We start from the raw sequence: 27,102 nt of genomic DNA on the forward strand, positions 1-27,102 counted from the left end.
GTCACTTCTCTGCTTGAAATGATCCATTCACTGGTCCCCATCACCATCAGGGTCTGCTCCCCTTTTATATCTCTCACTTCACTGTTCACTACACAGACATAAACAACTACCCCAGGTATCGCCTAGGGCTACTATGAAGTTCTCAGACAATGCCACGTTCCCTCATGACTCCATGTTTTTGCAGAGGTAATTGCCTCTTCAGAATCCCTTTAGTCAGAATAAGGTCATTAAGGTGAGTCTTAATCCAACATGACTGGTATCCTTGAAGGAAGAGGAAATTTGGACACAGTCATGTACAGAAGGAAGACCATGTGAAGACACAGAGAGAAGATGGCCATCTACAAGCCAAGAAGAGTGGCCTCAGAAGAAACAAACCCTGCAGACACCTTGATCTCAAAATCTAGCCTCCAGAATTGTGAGAAAATAAATCACTTTATTAAATAAAAAAAAAAATCCTTTTAGTCTTTGTGGACCTACATGTCATCCTAAACCTGCCTTCTCATTTGTTTATATTCATAGTAGCTATTCTAACTGATTATATGTGGGGTAAATGAGAAGCTGTGACAATAAGAATATAAAGTAAGTTTTCTGTCTTTTGGATTTAATTACATTTGGATTGGCAGTGAAGAAATCACCGTTGGGGAAATCTCTCATTGTTGGTTCAGCTGGAGGCTGGAAAAGTAGACGATCATCCCTAATCTTGAAACGAAGGCTGGATGCTAATTTTGCCTTCTGGGAAACAGATGATTTAAGTTTTCCTTAAGAAGGAAAATAACTTAGTACACTAAAATTGGCACAAAACAAGTTCAGTGAGAATTATGATGAAAGATATCATATATTTTCAACTTAGTTAAACAAAAATCAAACTTTACCTCTTGAAATGATTCACCAGGACTCCAACCAGCTCTCCAATTCGACTCTCGTGGGTTGGCTGTTTGCTGAAGAGACAGACGATGAGGTCTTTGTTGTCCTTTGTATGGAACACTACCAGTTGGTCCTTCCCATTGGAGACGCTCAGACCAGTCAACTGCAAAGAGACAAGGCATGGAAACTGTAAGGGTGGTTCTCAAAAGAATGAATTTAAACATACAGTTTGTAATGGTTCTACTCAGTAACTCTGATGACATTAATCCTTATCGAGCTTCATGAAACAAGCAGATGAAAGGAAATGATAAAGATAAGAACACAAATTAACAAAATTAAAAGCAGAAAAACAATAGGGTAAAATCGATGAAACAAAGAGCTGGTTCTGTCAAAAGATAAATACAATTGCTGAATCTCTAGTCTGAAAGAATAAAAGAGAGAAGACCTAATTACCCATATCAGAAATGGAAGAGGGGCTATTACTGCAGACCACATAGACATTAAAAGGATAATAAAGGAATATTTACAACCTTATGCACATAAGTTCAACAACTTTGACAAAACCAAACAATTCCTTGAAAGCCATAAACTACCAAAATTTACCCAAGAAGACATAGATAACCTGAATACTGCTATATCTATTAAAGAAATTAAATTTGTAGTTAAGAACCTTTCAAAAAAGAAAACTCCAGAAGGCTCAGATGATTGCCTTGGTAAATTCTACCAAATATTTAAAGAAGAAATAACACCAATTCTCCACATCTCTTCTAGAAAACGGAAGAGAAGGGAACACTTCACAACTCATTTTATGAGCACTGTCTTGATGCCAAAAATAGACAAAGGCAGTACAAGAAAACTACAAACCAATATCCAATATCCTTCATGAACATGGATGTAATTAGAATGGCCAAGACATCAGCAAATCAAATCCCAAAATACATAAAAACAAAAATGCATCATGACCAAGTGGAGTTAATCTAAGAAATGCATAGCTAGTTTTGTATGAAAAATATCAATCAATGTAATCCACCATAGCAACAGAAAAAAAACCACAAAGCTACACTATTTACAATTGTCAGGACATGGAAGCAAGCTAAATGTCCACTGACAGATGAATGCATAAAGAAGATGTGGCATATATATATACACACACACACACACACACACACACACACACACACACACAATGGATTACGCAGCCATAAAAAGAAACAAAATTGACTTATTTGCAGTGAGGTGGGTGGACCCAGAGTCTGTCATACAGAGTGAACTAAGTCAGAATGAGAAAAACAAATATTGTGTGCTAACGCACATATATGGAATCTAAAAAAAACGGTACTGATGAACCTAGTGGCAGGGCAGGAATAAAGACTCAGACGTAGAGAATGGACTTGAGGACACGGGGAAGGGGAAGCTGGGGCAAAGTGAGAGAGTAGCAATGACATACGCACTACCACATGTAAAATGGATGGCTAGTGGGAAGTTGCTGAATAGCACAGGGAGATCAGCTTGATGCTTTGTGACAACCTACAGGGGTGGGATAGGGAGGGTGGGAGGGAGACGCAAGAGGGAGGGGATATGGGGATATATGTATACTTATAGCTGATTCACTTTGTTATACAGCAGAAGCTAACATATTGTAAAGCAATTATATTCCAATAAAGATATATAAAAAAGAAACCTATCATATCAATTGACGCAGAAAAAGCATTTGACAAAATTCAACATCCATTCATGATATAAATCTCTCAGCAAACAGGATTAGAAGAGAATTCAACCTATTAATGACATCTACAAAAACGCCACAGCTAACATCTTACAAAGTGGTGAAATACTGAATGGTTTCCCCAAAGATCAGGAGCAATGTAAGGATTTCTACTGTTACTGCTGCTGGGCAACTTCATACTGGAAGCCCTAGCCAGTGCCTTAAGGCAGGTTTAAATAAATTAAAAGGCATACAGTTTAAAAGGGAAGAAACAAATGACTTTATTTTCAGATTACATGATCATCTATATAGAAAATTCCAAGGAATTTACAAAATAGCTCTCAGAACTAATTAGTGGGTTTGGCAAGGTCACAAAACACAAGGTCAACAGACAAAAATATTTCTGTATACCAGCAATGACAAACTGGAAACAGAAATTTAAAACCAAAACCATACACAACTTCAAAACCAAAAATACTTAGATATAAATATAACAAAATGTGTGTAAGACCTGTAGGCTGAAAACTATGAAATGTTGATGAAAGGAATCCAATGAACATGCTGATGACAGGAATAAAAGAAAATCTAAATACACAGAGAGGAATAATGTGTTCATGGTTTGGAAAACTCAATATTGTTGAATACTGCCAATTTCCCCCAAATCGATCTATAGATTTAATGCAATCCCAACCAAAGTCCCAGCAGAATTTTTGGTAGATATCAACGAGCTGATTCTAAAATGTATATGGAAAGGCAAAGGAAGCAGAGTAGCCAAAACAATTTGAAAAAGAACAAAGTTGGAGGACTCACAGTAGCTGATTTGCTTACTATAAAGCTACAATAATCAAGACAATGTAATTGTCAAAAGGATTGTCAAAGGGACAAAAACATAGATCAGTGGGAAGAGAATGGAGAGTCAGATATAGTCTCACACAAATATGACCGATTGATTTTTCACAAAGATGCAAAGGCAGTTCAATGGAGAAAGGATACTTTGGACATTTGGGTAACTCAGAACATTTGGACATCCACATGCCAAAAGAAATAAACATTGACCTAAATCTCACACCTCATGAAAAATTAATTCAAAATGGGTCATAGATCTAAATGTAAAATGTAAAACCATAAAACTTTTAGAAGAAAATACAGGAGAAAATCTCTGTGACCTTGGATTGGGCAAAGATTTCTTAGAAATGACACCAAAAGCACAACTCATAAAAGACAAAAAAAAACCTTTTAAACTAAACTTCATAAAATTTAGAACTTTTCTCTAAGAAAGACATTGGTAGGAGAATGGAAAGACTGCCCACAGACTGGGAGAAAATATTTGCAGAGATATATCTGATAAAGGACCTGTGTCCAGAATATATAAAGAACTCTTAAAACTCAACAAGAGAGCAAACAAGTCAACTTAAAATGGGCAAAAGATGTGAAGTCACTTCACCAAAGAAGACCTATAGGTGGCAAATAGGTGCTCAACATCACTAGGCACTACAGAAATCAAATTAAGACTGTAACAAGATATCACCACAAGCCTATCAGAATGGCCAAAATAAAAACAAAGAAGAAGAACAACAACAAAAGTGACAATGCCAAAGAGGACGTAGAACAATCAACTCTCACACATTGTTGGTGGGAATGTAAAATGGTACGATCGCTGGGAAAGCAGTTCGGCAGTTACTCAAAAAGTTAAACATAGAATTACCACATGAACCAGAAATCTCGGTCCTAGGCATTTATTCCAGAGAAATAAAAATTTATGTTCACACAAAAACTTACGCATGAATGTTTACAGCAGCTCTATTCATAACTGCCCCAAACTGGAAAGCACCAGGATATCCATCAATAGGTGAATAAGCAAACTGTGATACATCTATACAATGGAATGTTATTCAGCAATAAAAAAGAATGAACTAATAATACAAATCATTGATATGCATCACTACGGTTTATTTTCAAAGGCATTACGCTGAGTGAAAGCAGCCAGTCTCAGAAGGTTACCTACTACACGACTCCATTTATGTGATATTCTAGAATATAGCTGTCAGGGACTGGGGTCAGGGGGAGTCTGATACAAAGGAGTTTTTTGGGGGTAATGGAATGACTCTGTATCCTCGTTGCGGTGGTGGTTACAGAAATCTGTGCATGTATTAAGACGCACAGACCTGTATACAATCACCACTACCAAAAGCCAATTTTATTTATTTATACGCAAATTAAAAAAATATAGCTCCTTGGTTATCTTGATCCCTAGATCTACCTTGGTCAATAAAGCAGAAACCCGAGTGATTTCTTGTGCAGTGGTTTGTTCTTCTATTGCAGAAAATACCAAAGTGCCACCTCCTGGCTGCCACAGGTGCTGTCAGTCTCGCAATCAGCATTGACAGGATACCCACTGGGGGCAATGCAGAGTACCAGGCAGCCTGGGGGTGGGGATGGAAGTACCAAAGATGCAGAAGGTATAATCTCTGTTCTAGGGGGATTCATATCCAGTTGGATGAGTGGAAGAGACAAATACCCAACAACTGAAGAACACTTTAACAGTTCATACGTTTGGAAGATCATTTAGTCTCATGCCCATATATTACAGATAAGAAAACTGAGGCTCAAAGAAGTTAGCTGATTTGCAGACCCTGAAACTGGAACTCAGGCCTGCAGACTGACCCAGACCCATGTTCTTTCTATCACAGTATGCTTTTCCAAATAACATGTACAAATGAACATAAGCTGTAAAAATAAGTATCCCTAAATGTCACATAAATAAATTTTCATAGGAGGTGAGTTCTTAGGTTGATTTTAAAGAATACGAGGGTCAGCGCTCAATGGAGAGAAGGGAAAATATTCAAGGAGTTGGAAATCATTTCACAAACCTACGTTAGATCATGGGTTTTCTGAGGCCATGGATAAGAGAATGTATCAATCTTTCTGACACTTAGATGATTTTTTTTGTTTTTTGGTTTGGTTTGGTGTACACTGGCTTTTTTTAAAGTTCCTTTTAAAAATATTTTATTGAAGTATAGTTGATTTACAGTGTTGTGTCAATTTCTGCTGTACAGCAAAGTGAGTCAGTTATATATATATATATACTCTTTTTCATTTCTTTTCCATTATGGTTTATCACAGGATATTGAATATAGTTCCCTGTGCTATACAGTAGAACTTGTTGTTTATCCATCCTATATATACTAGTGTGCATCTGCTAACCCCAAACTCCCAATCCTTCCCTCCTCCACCCCCAGATGATTTTTATATGAGTAAATTAAAAATATCATTTTCGTTTAAAAAAACATGTTACGTCTATGATCCTTCTCTCTCATTTATTTTATATACAAAATTCAAAATGAAATTTATGTAGCACTTCACAGGAGAGCTTGATTAAAGCCTAATAAAATGAGAATTCTAACAGCACTAACTCCGCCTGCATATCCCAGGAACATTAGCTGCAGGGGTCCGGGGAGAGGGACCGATTCAGCAGTGAATGCTGAAACCATCCAGATAGAAGGTCCCTTCCTGGATGCTGTCGGGCTACAGCAGAGGCGCCTATGGCTTTTCTCAGCCACCTTCCCACCTCAGGGTGTGGAATTCCCTTCCTGCCCTTCCCTATTCCGCCCTGCCTGAGTGGCTTCACCTGGATGGGCATAGGAATTCTTCATGTGTGCTCTCAGTCCTATGCGCATGCCAGAGTCCCAGCAGAAAAGAGGGAAAACAGCACCTACTTTCCTCTGCTGCACAGATAATGAAAGATTAAGATCCTGTTGTCACCAAGGCAGGACAGACAGCATCCAGGATGTCTCTTGTGTTCTGGGAGACAGGATGCTAGATGGGAAAAAGCAGTGGAGTAAGGGATGACCTGCGTGTTCATCTCAATTCAACCGTGTGAGCCTGAGCGAATCATTTAATTTTGGGGGACGCCATCTGTCTCCTTTTCTGCAAAATAAGGATCCTACTAGGTGCCTCATCTACCTCATAAGATTGTGGCAAGGATCAAATAGGAGCAACTCAGAGGCATAAAAAGATAAATAAGCAAAACCTCCTGCCTTCAAGGGTCTTTACACTCTAAGAGAAGAGATGCCAGCGAAATCTGAAAATCTTTACACAAGTACCATGCCAAGGGAGGTACTGTATGCAAATACATTAGTTAGGGAAGGGATCCTACCTCAGTTATCTTCGGGCAGCCAGAACACACAAGTTCTCTGAACAAAAGTGAAACTCCTTATCAGGGCTTCTTCCCCCTACTAGTTGCCTTCTTATTTTTCATAATCTGTGAGATCTCTATGCTATGATAAATCTAAACCTTCCTCTTCTTTGGTTTTGAAGCTTTGAGCAGGGCAGATACAATCTCTGATGCTAATCTAACTCAATTCTCCTAGACCCTCCTCCTATGGAGGATCAAACAGTGAACATAACCAGACAAGTAAAAAGAACGTTATAACTTTCTAATTGTTAGTAAAAAGAGAATAAATAAAACTTGAACATAGCAACTAGAAAAGAAGAGAAGGAAACAGCACAGAAGTATTAAAAATGGAAAGCGTTCAAATAACACAATCAAATTTAAGAAAACAAAATTTGTCCGTTTCTATAAGAAATGTGAATGGGATACAATTCTTTTATTGGAGGAAAACGGGTCACAGATTAGGTCAAAAAAGAAATTTAACTATACTCTGTTTATAAAAGATGCGTCTAAAACAAAAAGACACAGAACAAAAATGAAAGGATGGACAAAGACGTACCAGAAAGAAACTAGGGATGGGAATAGTAATAACAGACAAAGCAAAATCCAAGGCAAAAAACAAAACTTTTTCGTTTTATATTGACAAAAATACAGCAAAAAATGAAAACCACCTTCTCCATGCACTGAATAACATGGTACTGAAACATACAAAGCAAAAATTATTCTTATACAAAAGAAATGGACCAAGTTGTGATTTTAGTGGACGACCCAGTGGTTGGCAGTTCAAGCAGGCAAAAAGCAAATGAGTGTGGAGAGTGGCTGAATAGTCAACGTATTTGATTATCAGTTACATGGAATTTTTACACACATGTATTGTGGTCCCCGAAACACTTACACATATGTATTATGTATTGGGCCAAAAGTAACGTTCCTCTCCCCAATTACAAAAAGTAGGATATGCACTGACCCTGATCACAGTGCAGTAAAACTAGAAATTATATAAAGGTTAACAACACAACCTTATCACTGAGAATTTTTTAAAAGAAGTATCTCTTTAGGCAACTCCTGGATTATAGTTGCAACTACAGACAATGAAGAAGTTAATGAGAAAGAGAATTTTACATCAAAATTCATGGATGCAGCCAAAGCTACATTCAAAGGAAAACACATTGCCTTAAATACTTTTGTTATTAAATAAGAAATAAAGGAAGTAAATGAAATACCAAAAACCTAGAGAAAGAGCAAAAGAAATCTATCAAGGTAAAAATTAGTGAAGATAAAATCAGAAATCGATGACTGAGAAAAACAATATAGATGATAAACCCAAGAGCTGGTTCTTTGAAAAGACCACTAAAGAACCAAACCCTTGTCAGGGTTTAATCAGGAAAAAACAAGGCAAAAACACAGATCTCTAACATGAGGAATGAGAAAGAGATTTAAGAAAAGGTGTGATGTCTTTGGAAATTATGAGAATAACATCTGTAATTTCCTATTAGTAAGTTAAGTATTTGTGAAATGCATGCTTTTACAGGAAAATACAAATTACTAAAAATTGACTCAAAGAAAGATGAAATAATCAGAATCAATTCATAACTAGGGGAATTTTTTTTTATGTTGGCAGAAAACACTCTCCTAAATGTTCCTGGGCACAGATGATGGTAGTATAGGCCATCAAGTCCCAGGTAATTCCTACGCTACGGAAAATGCTCTAGAACATAAACAGACACCATCCCGACTCATTTCATTGAATCCTGGTAGCAAAACTTGATGAAGATCTCTTTCACACACACACACACCTAGAGACCAGTCTCACAAGGACAGACACAAATATTCAAAATAATTAACAAACTCAATTCAGCAGGCTAATACGCCATGACCATGAGGGCACAGTTCACAAGTATAAGGATGGTTCATTAATAAGAAATGCATCCATATCGCTCAGCTGATTAATAGGTCACATTTATGCGTCATCTGTGTGTTTGTCCCACTAGAATTATCTCCTTGCTTGACAGCTTTCACTTTTTCAAGGCAAGTATGAAGTTGTGTCCTTGTACTGTTTTTATTTTACAGTATTCCACGGTATATAAAACAGTATCTCGGGGCTTCCCTGGTGGTTGGGAGTCCGCCTGCCGATGCAGGGGACATGGGTTCGTGCCCCAGTCTGGGAAGATCCCACGTGCCGCGGAGCGGCTGGGCCCGTGAGCCATGGCCGCTGAGCCTGCGCGTCCGGAGCCTGTGCTCCACAACGGGAGAGGCCACAGCAGTGAGAGGCCTACGTACCGCAAAAAAAAAATAAAAAATAAAAAATAAATAAATAAAAATAAAACAGTATCTCTCTCCATAGAAAGTTGGTAAATACTCAAATGTATTTATTATCATATCAACCCTATAATATTAGTTTTAACTTTTTTCTAACCACTGGTAATCTTTGGCAGCAAAGCATTGTGGATAAAGGAGAGAATAGACTTCCTCCCCTGTAGAAAAGTTATTACTGGACTAGAAACAAGTATCATGACTGAGCATGGAGACTTTGGCCTGGATCTTTTAATACAATTTTTAAATGACAGAGACTAAGTATGTTAATAGATACTGTCTATCTTTTACTATTTTTATAAATAGCAGGTAAGAAAAGAATTAACTGGAAATTAAAACATATGACCCTACTCACACCAAAATACTCCATACATCTTGACCCATCAGTCAAATAGGATTTTAAAAATTGAGGTACAAATTATGTACAGTAAAATTCACAGACTTTTAAGTGTTTAGGTGGATGAGTTTTGACACCCAAATCAAGATACAGAACATTACCAACATGCCAGAGAGTTTCCTCTGAATGTTCTTTTTTAAGACTTAGCTCTATATTTGTAAGTCAAATTGGCTTACTTAGCTTTTGAGAGCTAAAAAGATTAGCTCATTACTTGGACCTAGAAAGCCAGAGGTCCACGATAGTAAGAACAAACTCACAAAATACTGAATTTTCTCTTTATCTTTTCTCTGTTTTCATGAATTGTACCATTAGGATTATGAGAATTTTACAAAGAAAATAGTTAATCTTTGAAGGTGACAAACCAGACAAATGCTATAATGGTAATCTTAAAGGAACTATTTAAAATATGATAATAATAGAATATAGGTTTATTCAAATTGCTTGAAATAGGTGGTTTGGAATTTAAACTATTTTTTGGTGGCCTATATATTATTCTCATAGTAAGATTCATTGCAACAGAATTTAACTTCATTTGATTTCTCTTAATGACAGATAATCCTTGGTTTCTAATCTCCAGTTTTCAATAATTAAAAAAAATTATGTTGAGGCTATAAACCCACAGTTGTTGGATTAGGTTCAGCCTAACTTTGTAGGACAAGAACAGGGACAGGGTTAATACTTCCCCAAAGTCCACTGTAACCACAAGTCATTTTGCTTGCTGTCTTTTTTTAAAACATATATTCACTCTTGTAAAAATTCTTTTACATCATTACAGAGTATTGAGAAGAGTTCCCTGTGCTATACAGTAGGTCCTTATTAGTTATCTATTTTATATATAGTAGTATGCATATGTCAATCCCAATCTCCTAATTTCCTCCCCTCTTTCCCCTGGTAACCATAAGTTTGTGTTCTACATCTGTGACTCTATTTCTGTACTGTAGATAAGTTCATTTGTACCATTTTTTTAGATTCCACATATAAGCGATATGATATTTTTCTGTCTGACTTACTTCACTCAGTGTGACAATCCATGTTGCTGCAAATGACATTATTTCGTTCTTTTTTAAGGCTGAGTAATATTCCATTGTATATATGTACCACATCTTCTTTATCCATTCATCTGTCGATGGACATTTAAGTTGCTTCCGTGTTTTGGCTACTGTAAATAGTGCTGCAGTGAACATTGTGGTGCAAGTATCTTTTCAAATTGTGCTTGCTGTCTCTTTTGCTTCATATTCTATCTTTATTTCTCTGTCTGCATCTGTACGTGTGTGCACAAGCTTTGTCACTGAAAACTGTGGGGCCTCAAAATGCTAGCAGTAAATTCCAGGATCCCAAACAACAATTTCAAAAAAACTGAAGACTTCTGGAGAATGTGAGAATCACGAGAAGAGGCCCTGATACTTTATGACAAAATTCTCTAATAATGGAATAGGCCACGAGCCCTTGAGCTCTTGTGACTTTGAAAAGAGTTAATCTTTTATAATGGTGATCAACTCCTTTAAAGCCATCCAGGTCTGACCAGGGAGGAGAATGCATGCCTTTTTACAGGGCTTCCTGGCTAGTTTTCACTCTGGGGCCTTCTTGTTCCAGACTTACTCCCAGGAAGCAGCTACTCCATGTCTTCTTGAGTGGGGGGATCTCTTCTCTTCCGTGGTTAGTGCTCTCTGCAAACACCTCCAAGGGACTTCACTAACTTGGGGCTGCCCCCCACCCCAATCAGGGATGTGCTTAAAACACAAAGAGCTTTCATAAAATTGTAGGAAAATCATTTAGTTTCTTCAGGTATCTGCTTGTATTGTGATATATACACTTGGCCTTTGGGATTTTCTATTCCCTACTTCAGTTCTTTGGTTTGACGGCAGAGTTATAATATTTATGCTCTTTTGATCTCAATTAACAAATTGATTTGGCTGCTCGACGATGGAGAACATACTGTTCATTCTGTTTTCCATTCAGAAGCTTGGAAGACAGATGTTCCGACTTTCTGTAGGATGCCTGGTGATTTTATTTCTTGCTTTGTCTCTCTGTTCTCTGTTCATCTGTCTCTCCCGACCTCCCTTCTCCTCTCCCTTTCCCTCTTTCTTCCTCCTTCTCTTCCTCTCTCTCCTTGGCCCAACTAGCTATAAATCAGAGATCTTAGCGAAGCAGATCTGTCATAGAAATAATGCAGAGTTTGGGATAAATAAGAGTTTATCCCTCATCATTTGGAAGCAATGCTTGTGCCCTGAGCCACTATGTAGGGGGTGGCTCTATCCTGAGGTCACTGTGCCGTGAGGATCTCAAGCCTCTCAAGGGTTGACCCTCCGGTCAGCAGTCCTGGTACAAGCCCTCCCAGCCCCAGCGCCAAAAGAGTGAGCATATGAGGGTCCCAATGATCCCAGGCCTCGGTTGTTGAGTAACTTCCAGCTTTCGTGTCTTCCCAACCACAGCCCTAGGTATTGTGGAACAAAGGTGAACTGGCCCCATTGTGCCCTTTCCAAATTCCTGACCCGTGGAATCCATGATCCTAATAAAATGGTGGTACACGACTATATTCAAAATAGATAACCAACAAGGACCTACTGTACAGCACAGGGAACTGGGCTCAGTATTCTGCAATAACCTAAATGGGAAAAGAATCTGAAAAAGAAAGGATACTTGTATGGGTATAACTGAATCACTTTGCTGTACACCTGTAACTAACACATCATTGAATCAACTCTACTCCAAAACAAAATAAAAATTAAAAAAAATAATAAAATGGTCATTTATTTTACTCCACTAAGTCTGGGGTGGTTGGGTACACAGCGATAGTTGACTGGAATCAAAATTTGGAAGCAGCGAGGTGCTACTGGAACACAATACTAAAACAGTTGACACTGGCTTTGGGAAGTGGGTGGCAGCTGGAAGAGCCTTGAGGAGCCTGCTGGTGGAATCACGATGGGCTTTAAGGAGGTAGTCACAAGGGCCTGAAGGGAAGCAAGGAAAATATTATTTCAAGCTTGAGGAAAGGGGACCCTTGATACAAAGTGGCAGGAAATTTGACAACACTGTTGACTATGGGAAGGTAGAAAACAGAAAACGTCCCTAACAAATTCAATGATCTAGGTAAGGATTTCTAGACAGGACACTGGAAATGCCATCTGGCTGCTTCTTGCTGTCTATGAAAACATGTGAGAGGAGAGAGATGATCTTAATACAGAACGGTTCAGCTTTCAGGCAAAATTTAGAGGAAATATAAAGCAGCCGGCACTTGCTGGGTTTGAAAATAAAACTGTTTCTTATTCCCAGCTTCTCCAGATGGCAAATGATTCTCAAATTGGGAAACGGTTTCAGGGCAATGATCAAGTCCAGAGCGGGACTGTAAAATCCTCTGTCAAAACCTCAGAAAGATCTAAGGCAGTGTTGCATAGAAACTTCCAGGCAGATTAAAGATCTCCAGGGCGTGCCTTTCTCTATTAAACAATGGGGCTCTTAAGAGTCTTAGGGACCTTGTCCCATAGTAGCTCATAAGGAGCCCCAGGTACAGGACAGCTTATCTTGCAGAGGTTTGTGGGTGTGGTGTTAGTGGATTATAAACTGATGCACAGTTAAGTCCACCAAGATTTCAAAGGAATTGTATCAGGTTGGACTGAAAGGGACAGAGACATTGCAAAATGTGCAGAGGCTTTTGGACCCCCAACCTTTGATGGGCAGGAAGCAGACCAAGAAGGCTGCTTAGTTTCAAACACAGATGGCCCTTGACTATTAGGTGCCTCCCATTTCCCATCTCTTGGAATGGGGAGTGTCTAGTGGGGTATCCCATCCCTGTGTCACCATTGTATGTTGGGTATGTGGGGCAGATAACTTGTCCTTTTAAGGACCTGAGTTTCACAGGTCTTCAGATTGAAGGAACTCTAGTTGAGGAACTGCATCTAAACTGACTTACATGATGAGATCCTGGACCACAACCCTGAACCTGATGACATCAGGGGATGAGACTTTGGGGCATCTTGGGTGGGGGTGAGTATATTTTGAATGTCAGAGTAATGAAAATAATTTTTGATGAAGGGGTAGACTGTGGAGGGTTTAAAATTTGTTCATAAATCCTTTGACATTCCTCTCATTGAGAGATGGGGGTCTCTGTTCCCTCCCCTTGAATCTGGGCTGATCATAGTACTTGCTTCTAACCAATAAAATGCAAAGAGGTGATGCTGTGTGACTTCCGAGGTTAGGTCATAGAAAGGGGGTGCAGCTTCTGCCTCGTTCTCTGGGACGCTCATGCTCTGAGCCCTAGGCCCCCCGTAAGAAGCCTGATTACCCTGCGGCCACCATGCCATAAGGAAGCCAAGAATCTCCGAAAGGGCTCAAAAGGCTCTCCAGTCAGTAGCCCCGGTCTTCAAGTCCTCCCAGCCCAGGTAGGTGTCAGTCATCTGAGTGAATGAGCCTTCAAATGATTCCAGCTCTCAGCCCTTGAGTCACCCCCCAACCTTCCAGTCTCCTCAGCTGAGGCCCCAGGTATTGCAGAGCAGAGACAAGCCATCTGCTTTGCCCTTTCTGAATTCCTGACCCAAAAGAACCTATGACTGGGCTTCCCTGGTGGCGCAGTGGTTGAGAGTCCGCCTGCCGACGCAGGGGACGCGGGTTCGTGCCCCGGTCCGGGAAGATCCCACATGCCGCGGAGCGGCTGGGCCCGTGAGCCATGGCCGCTGGTCCTGCGCGTCCGGAGCCTGTGCTCTGCAACGGGAGAGGCCGCAACAGTGAGAGGCCCGCGTACCGCAAAAAAAAAAAACAACAAAAAAAGAACCTATGACCATAATAAAAAGGAGGTGGCTGTAAGTTTGGGGTAAACTGTTATGCAGCAATAGTGACCAGAAAATAGAGAAATCCTAATTTTGTAAATGTGTCATGGAAAGAATGCATAGTTCAGGATAACTAAGAGTTTATGCCTTTACAAACAAAAATCACTTTCAAGAAAACATTTAAAAAAATTTTACCATGTTGGAAGAACATGTAAGAACACACTCTTTTTCAGAAATATTTTCCAGCTTCATTAAACATTATAAAATTATTCTTTTACTTTCTTAAGGATTCAGAGTTGTCATGGTGAACAGTAATTAGTAAATGTGCTTTAAAACAGATGCATATTCAGGGCTACTGGCGTTCCTATGACCATACCCCCCGGACCACATGTTCCAAAAATCATGCCTGTGTGTGTAAAGCACATGACATTCTAATGGTGAAACAGACCCTTTTCTACAAAATACATGCCATGAGCAGTAACAAAAAAATTGTCTGAAAGCCAGTTTAATCAACTTTAGGCACAAGCACTTAGTTATAAGCCTGGTACTACTGATCAATATTATTCAGGTCAATGAAAATCACTGTAATCAACTGACAAAAGGGCTAAGTTTCTACTATTTATCGATAAGGCCTTTCAACCCTTGATTTTAACAGCTTCATGAAAGCAACTCAGAAAAACTCTTCAATAAACTTCCAGTATCAACCCATCTAACTGCACTGAATAACTGACATCTCCATATTCAACTCCAATTTCTTCCAAATATTCCTCATCCTGACAGGGATTAAGGGCACCATCAAGAAGAAAATTTACAACCTAGATAACGTTCGCATCACAAATGAACTTTGTACTTTACGATACAAATTCCTTTAGAGAATTTAGGAATTTAGGAATCTGGGCCTGCCATAGCCTCCTTTCTTAATTTAAACGTTTGAGTCATTTTTCCCTTTTGGTGCAAGTACCTCATTTGTGGCGCGCAAGTTTGACTTTTTCATATTTAGATTAAGTGTGTCAAATTCCTTACTAGAAAGGGGGTTAGAACCTGCCAGTTCGTGGGTATCAGCCACATGGCTAATTGTTTTCTTTTCGCTAAAAATCTCAGACAGGCCTACTGGAGGTCTCTCTCCTAGATTATTGGCAGTTTGAGTTCCAGGGTTTGTCTTGCAGCTCGGTATTCAGTAGTTTCTTGAAAAATTGAACTTTAATTCCAAAAAGACTGCTCTGAGGAGACAGCTCAAGAAATCACTCCAACAAGTTTTTAATACCAAGCCATCTAGTAGAACTAAACTAAATCTCCTCAGAGCCCTCCTGTACTTTCAGTTTTCATACATTGCAACCATCAGTATGCCTGCCTGCGAGGGACGGACTCCCTTTTAATTACTGCTGCAGATTTATCGCCGTGGGCTGGGGACCAGATCATCGGATTCATCACAAGGGTGTATGAAGCAAGATAAATGGCCCAAGAGGGCCCTTCTTTAGAAAGAGCATGCAACATTCAGTACACAAACTCCATCACGTCTATTCTGACTATGCAAAAGTTGTAAAATTTCTCCACTTATAGTCTCTTTATCCCCTATGGTTCATTTAGGCCAACGTTCTCAACCCCGGCTGCATGGTAGAATCAGTGGGGCCACTCTGATTTAGTTGGTCTTGGATGGGGCTGGGCATCTATAGTTTTTAGAACCTCCCCAAGTGATTCTAATCACACGTGACCATTGATTTAGGTGAAACCATTACATAACTTCATCTTAGACAGTCGAATTATCATTTTACAGAGCTAATTGTTTTACTAATCAAGTTTTCTATGATTTTGAATTTATTTTCTTTTCTCTCTTAAAATACCAACTTAAGTTACTTTCCTTATTGGTCTTTTCATTGAATTTTTTTTTAACCTTACAAATTAATGATCCTCTCAATGCAGAGATTATTCCCTCAAAATTTTAGGTTTCCTTTCCTTATGTTTGTCAGCAAGTTGAATCCATGTAGACTAGTTTTGCTCTATTTTAGGGATGAAGAGTGACTTTTGATCACATCCTGGCCATTCTGGGTATTATGTTATGAGACCCTGGATTTAATGTAAATCTTTTACTCTGTCAGGCTTCTGCTAAAAAGGGACCAGTAGGGGAAGGAGGCACCGATGCTTTACTGCAGGGTGGGAGTCCAGGCCCCACGTGGGCTCCCCAATACCACCCTGCTGGGGAGTATGAGAGGCACCTTAGAGCCACCAGGAGCGGGTGGAAAGCTAGCCCCTCCCCTGACCTCCCCTGACCCTATGGAGAGGGGAAGGGGCACCACCCTTTCCCTGGGTGGGGGGGTGCAAGTCCAGGCTCCCTTTGGGCCTCTTTGATGCCACCCCAGTGGGGACGGGGAAGGGTACCTCTTCACTTCAGGCAAGGGTAGGGGTCCAGGCTTTCCATGAGGCCTTTGCTGATGGAAGTTAGGGGGGCCTGCAAACCTCCTAGGTGTTTTTCCAGAGAATGTTTGTTGTCAAATAGGCTGCCCACTTCCTGGTCCTTTGGCAAGAGAGAGCAAGCTTTTCTTGTCTGTGTCCATCTGGATAGGGGGCTTCTCCAGCAATGCAGTCTGGGATGTACAGAGACAAAAAGAAATCCCAAGGAGCTCACTGCCATGTTGCTTTTCAAGTCTTAAAGTCCAGAGCTCGTTCACTTTCTCTCCACCTTTCAGAGTCTTCTTAACGTTTGTTTTATATGATGATGTCCAGGGTTTTTAGCTGTATTTAGCGAGGAGGATAGGGAGAAACACATCTATTCTATCTTGTCCAGAACCGGAAGTTCCAACTCTCTGTTCTAGATCACGCACGCGGATGCATTAGAAAGTGTGGCTTTCTCTTTAGTGAGCACATGGTGCAGCTGGGCAGCCAAGAGGCATATATTGCAGGAGTGGACAATGCGGGCCTAGCGGGAGAGGGGGCTGCAAGCTTCCCTCTCCTTAAGATACTGGTAATTCTCAAATGTGAACGTCAGCTTAGACACTTCTTGCAGTGCCAGATGGGTATTTGGCCCGTCTGGGGAAAACTCAGACAGGGGTCCCATGGAGGGCCCATGGGGACCACATATTTGACTTAACCAAGATGAAACTCATTACCCTGCCTTAACCACTGGGTTTCTTGGGGCCCTGTTTCAATTCAGCACCACCAGTGGCACCGTGTCCCAAGCCCCAAAGCGTATTTACTGGATGGTAGTTATTTCACCAGCCACTTCCCAGTTCGTCCAAACTTGGTAACGTTGTCAGGATTGGCTTCCTAAACGACCAACCTCTGCAGGCCTCTTAAAATCTGTCGCTCTGCGTTGCCAAAAGCAGTCATTCACAAATCCCTTTAAGAATCTCAAAAAAGCCCCAGGTACTCTGTACAGAAAAGTGCACAAGTGTTTGTATATACTTATGACTCCCTGAAACTCTTCCTTGTCTGAGAAACCATGTCCACCCTTCCTCCATACTCTCTCAGCAATTCATGCTGCTCTGTTGTAGCGCGTGAGGAGTTGTCCTGCGGTGATGTCTGTATCTGTTTGCCTCACCCACTAAACAATAAGCAGAGGCAGTCTCTTCCCTCTTTCTTTCTAGCACCTAGCACAGGGCTGCAGTGCCGCAGCAGGCAGCAGATGATCACAATTTATTGCATGTGTGGAGGACAAAAAGTGAAAGGTATAGATGAGGTCGAAGGGCACTCTGCTCAGGAAACTCCGATGGTTCCCACGTGTTCCTCTTTATCAAAGCCCTACCCTTCATCGTAGCCTTAAAAGCCCTATTCTCCTGGTAATTTCCCCTTTCTCTCCTCACCCTCTCTGGATGCTCTTATCCACACTCACGGTTTAAGTTACCACCCACTCGTGGCTTCCAAATCTGTCTCTATTCTGGATTGTTCTCTAGACAGTTAATCGTCTAGCGGGCCTCTCCATTTTTCCTCAGACTCCTCAAATGAAATCCATTTAGGACTGAATTTATTTCCACCCTCTCCTACCACATCTCTGCTTCCCCCCCCCCCCACATTTCCCATCTTGGTGAGTAACCATCACCGCCTACCCAAGTTGTTCAAGAAAGAAACCTATGAGTCTAGATGCTTTCCTCTCGATGCCCAAGGCCTTCTACCACTTAAATAGCTCTTGAATCCAGATCCCCTGACCCCTTTAAATATCCTTGCTTGAGTTTAGGCCCTTGTAATTTCCTTTTTTTTTAAATATATATTTTAAAGTTTATTTATTATATTTTTATTTATTATTTTTGGCTGCGTTGGGTCTTCACTGCTGTGCGTGCGCTTTCTCTAGCTGCGGCGAGTGGGGGCGACTCTTCGTTGCAGTGCGCGGGCCTCTCATCGCGGTGGCCTCTCCTGCTGCGGAGCATGGGCTCCAATCGCGCAGGCTTCAGTAGTTGTGGCTTGAGGGCTCAGTAGTTGTGGCTCGCAGGCTTCAGAGCACAGGCTCAGTAGTTGTGGCGCACGGGCTGAGTTGCTCTGCGGCATGTGGGATATTCCCGGACCGGGGCTCGAACCCGTGTCCCCTGCATTGGCAGGCAGATTCTCAACCACTGTGCCACCAGGGAAGCCCAGGCCCTTGTAATTTCTTAACAGGATTATAGCAGCAGCCTCTGAACTGCTTTCCCTGTCACCAGTCCTGACCCCTCCAGTGCATTCATCAATACCCATTTATTAAGCACCTACTATATGGCCACAGCCCTTCTCTCATGGAGTCTGTATTTTAATAGGGAGTAGGGGGAGCCAGAGCGTAAACAACTGTATAAGGTGACAGTGGTGACAGGGTCTATGAGGAGGAATATAGCAGCAGTACAAAGGTGTAGAGAGGGATAGGATGGATGCTTCTAGACAACCCGTTGGAGGTTATTCTGGGCAGAGAGCTGAATGAAGTGAGGGAGCCAGGCAGTTATCTGGGAGGAGAACACTCCAGGCAGAAGGACAAGCAAGAGGACAGAATAAACAGTGAGGATGCTGAGGGCTGACTTTATCCCACCCCTCTGCTGTCCACAGGCACTGGGACTGCCGGTCTGCAAGGGGTTTAAGAGCTGATAATTACTGAGCATTTTACTATGTGACAAGGCCTATGCTAAGGACTTCACATGCATTACTGCAGACTTGTTTACATGCATCTCATTTCAGGCCTCAACACTCCACTGGGGTGGGTGCTATTGTTAAAATGGGGCATAAATGCAACGACTACCCACATGCTTCCACATATCCTAAGGCCTGTGTTTGCCAGACATGGCCCACCAGGATGTGACTCTCCTTTTGTCCTTTACCATTTACAGCGTAATAGTCTTTAAATGCAACATGAGATATTTTTACAATTCAACAGGCTTCGTGAAATGGTAAGGGATGGAGGAGAAGGGGAGTAAGGGCAGACACGGGAGGAGCCTTCCTATGGAGCAAAGTGACTGTTCCGTGCACAGAAGCCAAAGAAGTAAGCTAGCAACGTCAGGAGAAGGGATCCTGAACTTGTCCACTCCACCTACCCTGCCTGATGCATCTCCATCCCCGACACGTTGTAAAGACGCCTTTATTTAGATATAGTTCCAATAAAATAAAGTCTTTTTTTCGGTCTGTTATGTCAGAAAATCAGATTCTCCCTGTAGTGCATTAGAACTCTGCTATAATAATTCAGTGTAAAGAACGTTTGCTCTGAACCTCAACCAGTAACAAAGAACTAAGCTCATTTATTTAATACCTAAGAGTTCAGGACCAGTGCAGGACTGCCTCCCAGTGATGTGGGGAGGATCAAGTGAGACAGTGTATGGTGACGTCCATCACAAGGGATGAAAGTCAGCAAACATAAAGTGATTATCTCTACTACTCTTGTTGAAGGAAGATCTGCCGATGAGACCGTCTGCAAACATGAAACCATAGTCAGTACCTTCAAGAAGATTTAATTTTTGATACAGATCACAGGTTCCCAAGGCTTTCCAGAAAACACACACACTCTCTCCCTGTCACACTCCCACGGATGTGTGCATGTGCCCATGTGCTTGCACGCACACGCAAACACACACACACACACACACACACACACACAGAGGTGAGAAAAATCTAATGGCAGAACTGAATCTGGGGGCAAGTCCAACTTTCAACAGATGATTCCAAGAAATAGCTAGAACGACAAAAGTGAATAAATTTGGTTAACAGAATAGTTAGATCAGTGGACTGCCTCCCTGGTTGCACACTAGGGAGCTTTAAAACATGCTGGTGCCTACCCACACTCAATTTCATTGGTCTGGGATGTGGCCTGAGTATCAGAATTTTTAAAAAACTCCCCAAGCTATTCCAATGTGCGGCCAAGGTTGAGAACCCCCGAGTTAGAAGCTACAAACATTTTTGATTTGGGCTTGAAAAGCGGAAACTAAATGAAATCAAATTCAAATCTCCTAAGTATCAGGTTAGCAGTGAAAGCACCATATTTTTTTCTGGCCTGAGACTATGGTACCTTTTCCTACATGTTTATTCTCGGAAAAGACAGGATTGCAATTAAGAGAGAAACAGCTGTGCAAATGGAAGTACAATGTGGCAGCTCGATTCCAAGTGCTGTTTTTTTTTCTCCAAAGGAAATGAAGCGAAAGTTTTGCTTTTCCTTTTTCTTTTTGTACCCTAATGCACCACACCTTAAGAGTCCTTGACAGGTAGAACAGGGCTGGTACACAAGCTCTTGTCTTGATTATGTCATTTCCTGCGGGATCCCCAAGGCCTACAAGTCACTTATCCTCAAAAGGTTACGATGAAATATTTTAGGAAGCAATTAATATTGTAAGAAAGACCTAAATAAACAAGGAGAATGGGGGGAGAGAAAAAAAGAGAGAGCATCACACTCAACTAAGCCAGAAGATGCTTGGCATTATGGCTCACTAGGGCTTTTGGGCTCTGGTGTCTGAAAATCTGTACTGAAATCCTACACTAGTGACCAATACCTCTGGGAATTGTAACGGTTAGAGACGACTGCTTATGGTAAACGGTACTAAGCAAATCCAGTTATAATGTCGAAAGTCAGGGCTTTGGGGCAGGAGGTAAACTCCATTTTCATCAGTCCTGTACTTGGAAACTCAAGTGATTCATTGATAAATGATACTTAACTTCCTGCACAGAATTCTTATAAAGATGGAGACACAGTATATTCAAATCTCCTAATAGGTGGCGCAGTGGTTAAGAATCCGCCTGCCAATGCAGGGGACACGGGTTCGAGCCCTGGTCCAGGAAGATCCCACATCCCATATGCCGCAAAGCAACTAAGCCCGTGCGCCACATCTACTGAGCCTGCGCTCTAGAGCCCGAGAGCCACAACTACTGAAGCCCGTGCGCCTAGAGCCTGTGCTCCGCAACAAGAGAAGCCACCGCAATGAGAAGCCCGCGCACCGTAACAAAGAGTAGCTGCCTGTGCGCAGCAACAAAGACCCAACACAGCCAAAAATTAATAAATTAATTAATTAATTTATAAGAGAAAAAAATCTCCTAATAAATGCCTGACACTGGGCATGCGACTAATGTTAGTTCTATTTCTTTCCTCTTCTTAAAATAGGATCTGAGTTGTATGCGTTATTCATCATAAAATGGGAGGCGGTGATAGGAGGTTACCATCAGGGTTGCGATTCTGAGGGCTCCAGGGTCTAACGGAAGCCAGGTTACACTGCCTGTGAGCTTTGTGACCTTGGGCCATTCCTTTACCTTGCTGAGCGACAGTTTCCCCTGGAGAGGAAGGTACAGTCATCTGTACCTATACAGCTGCCACAGGCCTGTGTCGGGCGGGCTGGTTTGCTTCTCTGCCTCTCCCGCGGGCCTGTGGGCAGACTGAGTGACAGACTATTCTACTGCTAGTGCCTGGCAAATGCACAGCACGTAGTAGGTGTTCAAAAAGGCTGACTGCGGAAAAGAGAGCTCTCATAAGACAGTTGTGTAAAAGGAAACCTATTACTGCAAGGTTAGTGACGTCTGTTTCTGCAAATGCAGAGATCTTTTATGTGCACGCCTCCAGTCAGGGCTTTGTTTTAAAAGGATCCTGTTTCTAGCAATCTGACCTCTGGATAAATGAGGTGGTGTCATACTAATTTTCTTATGCTTTATTTTTAAAAAGGCTTTGTGTTTCTTTAAAGAGATAGCTTTTCAAAGGAGTCATACATTGGTTCTAATGATTGTTGCTTTCAAACCCCGCTTTGATACATCTTTTACATTTGCAATTGAATTTCCACGCACAGTACTAATCAAAATGGACGCTACCTCCTGTCCCAAAGCACTGACTTCTGACACTGTAAGTCAGTTTGCTCATTTAGTATGGCTTAGCATTAAGTGGCGGTCTCTAACCGGTACAACAAAAGGCATTTACTTCCAAACACATGTCAGGAAAACAATCAATTTCAGGTTAGCTCTGAAATTCTGACTTTTTTCTCTTATTTAAAAAAAAAATGAGATAACACGGCTAGATGTCACATTTCTTAGAAGTATTTTAAAACCATGTGGCTCACTCAAATCCAATCATAAAATAATGGAGTGCTAAAAGAAATTACAAGGACAGTGGACCATTTCACTGGCACAGCATCAGAGCAAGAAAAGATTCCCTAACATCTTTATCTTTTAAAATTCTTCTTTAATATAGACATTGCTTTTTTTCTAAGAACGGAGGTTTCCAAATACCCAATTTTGCTAAGCAATGCTCTTTGTTGTAACAGGCAAAAATATAAACGTTTGCACAAGATATTCAAAATAATACAGCTTGCAGGAAGTGCCGAGAATTAATTAGGAAGGTAGTAAGCTTGCTACCCAAATAAATAAATTAACCCGAGTGCACTCAGTGTCTGACATTAAGGGGTTATATACTTTCCATTAAAGAGGACTAATAAATATAGTTTAAAGGCTCGAGGGAGCAGTGAGAGAGGAGAAGGCTGGCGCGCGTCAGCTCAGGCGGTGCCAGACGTCAGCTGACTGCCTCCATTGAGATTACCATGGAAACACCTTCTCCTGGGACAATGCCACGAGGGCAGGGTGCTTTAGCAATGGTGATGGGGAGCAAAGCCAGCAGGCGGATGGATTTTTAGCAGGATTCAGCCCTGTAACATATTACAAGGACAATCTATCTTCCAAATGAAACAGTGTCTTTCTAGCCAGTCACTGTCAGATAGAGTAATAAAGCATGATGCCTGGCAGAATTACAATCCATTTACCTCTGCAAAACAGTCGCACCCTTTCAGATAATCGTCTCTCTTCTCCCGCCCGCCCGCTTGCTTCGTATTCTCCATAGAACTAAAGGAGGTATTTGTGTAAATTAACTGGCTGCTTCCTTAGCCATCAAGCCCATACTGATAAAAAGGGACTATATCAAATAGCATTCAAGGGCAGATTCAAGTATTTTTCAAACCAACCCATCAACTGTGGGCAAAACCAACACAGTTCCCCCAACAAAAGGGTGAGAGGAGCTCCAGCTGAGGTCAGGTTAAATGTTTCAGTTTATGCGGTCTCCCTCGAAACCGGTGAACAGATTTCATGTTTACGCAAATTAAACTCAGTCTTGGCAATCAGCTCCCTGAGCGCCGGCTGGGGAGAGGCCATGCCCACAGGAACTCGAAAGGCAGGGGCACCACTGCATTGATTCGAGCAATGTGCCACAGCCATGGGGTGCAATTTTCCCCACTGATTTATAGTGATCTCTAGGATGACACACGGAGTTAAAGAGGCTGTGACCAGAGTTTTGCACACAACGTGGCTAATTGTATGGGCTACTTCTTGCCTTTGTTCTCTGCGTCAAGCTACAGCTACCACGAGTCTCCCTGCTTTGCGAAACATTTGGATTCTGATCCCACTGCCCCCGACCCTGTATAAATTTTAAACTTTCTTGAAAACTGTTTTGGAATTAATGCTTTATTTCGATATTACCATTTACAGATATAGTGTCGAGAGTGACTCAAGGGGGATGACACTAATTTGACAATAACACCGATTCCTAACCTAACTAACTATGCAGCATTTGTCCCTAGAAAGTCACGCTGTAGTTAATAAAGGGGTCACCTGTAACTTGAGTGTTTCGTCCTCAGGTTGCTGTGTACAGTTAGTTGACCATGCCATTTGTGAGGGTATTCTCAAAAACCTTTCACGGTTTCCCATTTTTATCTCTCCTGTGAAGAGTGACTGGAACCATGGCTAAATGATAAATTGATTGCAGAATTTTTGCTAATGGAAGGGAAAAACAAGGTCTCAAATTTATCTTTTAATTATATTTTGCTTAGGCTTATGGCAAGATCAGTCATTAACTCCTGAACACAAACCAACTGACCACAGAGAGGGGAGAGATGATTCTTGTAACTAAAGATTGACTGAGACCCCAGTGTGGGCTGGGTTATATAATTTAGGGTAACAGAAAAATACGTGAGGGCTTCCCTGGTGGCGCAGTGGTTGAGAGTCCACCTGCCGATGCAGGGGACGCGGGTTCGTGCCCCAGTCCGGGAGGATCCCACGTGCCGTGGAGCAGCTGGGCCCGTGAGCCATGGCCACTGAGCCTGTGTGTCCGGAGCCTGTGCTCCGCAACGGGAGAGGCCATAACAGTGAGAGGCCCGCGTACTGCACAAAAACAAAAAACAAACAAAAAAAAAACTGGTAATAGCAGACGCTGGTGAGGATAAGAAGCAACAGAACTCTCGATCGTTGCTGGCGGGACTGCAGAAATGATAGTCACTTTGGAAGACAGTTTGGCAGTTCTTATAAAGCCAAATTTGGCCTTATCACAGGAGCTAAAACTGCACTTGAAGGTATTTACCCAAATGATTTGAAAACTCACGTCCATACGAAAACCTGCCTGTGAATGTTTCTAGCAGCTGTATTCACAATTGCCCAAAACTGGAAGCAACCAAGATGTTTCAATAGGCAAATGGATACACAAACTACGGCACATCCATACAATGGACTATTATTCAGCAATAAAAAGAATAAGCTATCAGGTCACAAAAAGGCATATAAAAGCCTTAAGTATTTACTGCTAACTGAAAGAAGCCAGAATGAAAACGCTACATACTGTATGATTCCAACTATATGATATTCTAGAAAAGGCACCACTATAGAGACAGTAAAATGATTAGTGGTTGCCAGAGGTTTGGGGAAGAGAGAGAATAATTGTAGAAACACATAAGAAGTATCCAGGTTTTCCTCCCTGGCTGCCTGAGGATCGACCACCATTAGGAATGACACAGTAACTATCTAGACCAGGAAGTTCATGACCAACCAACTATGGAAACAAATGGTCACGGATGTCCTTCATCCTGGAAAGGCAACAGTATCTAAGAAATTTGGGAAAGACCAGACAAAATGTACAAGACTACACTAGGTGTCATCTTTGTGTTTGGATTCGGAACCATTTCGGTGGTGGCAAGATAAATGGCTTTGGTGTGATTTACGATTCCTCGGACGATGCAAAGAAAAATAAAGCCATACACAGACTTGCAAGACACGGCCTGTATGAGAAGAAAAAGACTTCAAGAAAACAGTGAAAGGAACACAAGAACAGAATGAACAAAGTCAGGGGAACTGTAAAGGTCACTGATGGTGCTGACAGAAAGGAGTAAAGATTATGCAGTGACTTTATCTGATGTAACTGTGCAGATTTTAAAAGAGGATTCATAAACTGTGAAAACTTTAAAAAAAAGAACTATCAAACAGCAAAGCAGTGGAAGAATTTTGTTATAAAAAGAGACTGGGAAAAGAAACTGAAAATAACAGGTATTGTTACTGATGGGCAACTTATTAATAGGTAAATACCTGATGGCAATATTTATCTTAGTTTTTTATGCTAAATTCTAATTGTTCACAGGAAAACATGGGATCTGTTCCACAAGCAGTTAGAAATTTAGGCTACAGTGAGGGCAACATAATAACAGCTTGGCTACAATGAAACATTTTCCAAAGGTGATCCACAAGGCAGAGTTTGCTGTATGTGTGCCTTCTTCGTTGAGATGCAAGGTATAATCTGAAGTATGTAGAAGTGTACTATCGAAACAAAATTAACACCTCCTGATTTAACTTCCAGTTTATAGGAAATACAGGGACTAGGAGAGTAAGTTACATGAACCATGAGGAAACAATCAGACAAATCCAGACGAGGTCAGTGCTGGACTCTTGAAAAACTCAATGTCAGACTTGAGGATACGGGGAGGGGGAAGGGTAAGCTGTGACAAAGTGGCATGGACATATATACACTACCAAACGTAAAATAGATAGCTAGTGGGAAGCAGCCGCATAGCACAGGGGGATCAGCTCTGGTGCTTTGTGACCACCTAGAGGGGTGGGATAGGGAGGGTGAGAGGGAGGGAGATGCAAGAGGGAAGAGATGTGGGGATAGATGTATATGTATAACTGATTCACTTTGTTATAGAGCAGAAACTAACACACCATTGTAAAGCAATTATACTCCAATAAAGATGTTTAAAAAATACATAAATAAATAGGGTTTCCCTGGTGGCACAGTGGTTGAGAGTCCGCCTGCCGATGCAGGGGACACAGGTTCGTGCCCCGGTCCGGGAAGATCCCACATGCCGCGGGGCGGCTGGGCCCGTGAGCCATGGCCGCTGAGGCTGTGCGTCCGGAGCCTGTGCTCCCCAACGGGAGAGGCCATAACAGTGAGAGGCCTGCGTACCGCAAAATAAATAAATAAATAAATAAATAAATAAATAAATAAAAGTATTGTCCCTTAAAAAAAACCAAAAAACAACTCAACATCATACATACCAAGTGTTAGTGAGGATGTGGAGAAACCAGAAGTCTCATACTGAAGGGAATGTAAAATGGAGCCTCCACTTTGGAAAACAGTTTGCTAGTTTCTTACAAAGTTAAACAAATGCCATATGGAATAATTCCATTCATGCATAGCCACCCATGAGAAATGCAAACACGCGGCCATGTAAAG

General features: G+C 41.4%; 1 protein-coding gene and 1 pseudogene across 2 annotated transcripts in view; one reads left to right on the forward strand and one right to left on the reverse strand.

Moving 5' to 3' along the window:
- The window catches only part of MYO1D (myosin ID), a 348,470-nt gene that overhangs the window by 104,602 nt on the left and 216,766 nt on the right, over positions 1–27,102 (reverse strand). The window contains exon 21 of the mRNA XM_082678981.1: positions 873–1,027. Within this exon, the coding sequence (XP_082535107.1) occupies positions 873–1,027 (155 nt within the window). The remainder of the gene's footprint in view (positions 1–872; positions 1,028–27,102) is intronic.
- Positions 8,613–25,765, forward strand: LOC309837886 (small ribosomal subunit protein eS24-like; annotated as a pseudogene). The gene is made up of 2 exons: positions 8,613–8,637; positions 25,367–25,765. The product of its transcript is annotated as a small ribosomal subunit protein eS24-like (transcript).

The sequence above is a fragment of the Grampus griseus genome (assembly GCF_964374135.1).
Source record: "Grampus griseus genome assembly, chromosome: 20".
Lineage (NCBI taxonomy): Eukaryota > Metazoa > Chordata > Mammalia > Artiodactyla > Delphinidae > Grampus > Grampus griseus.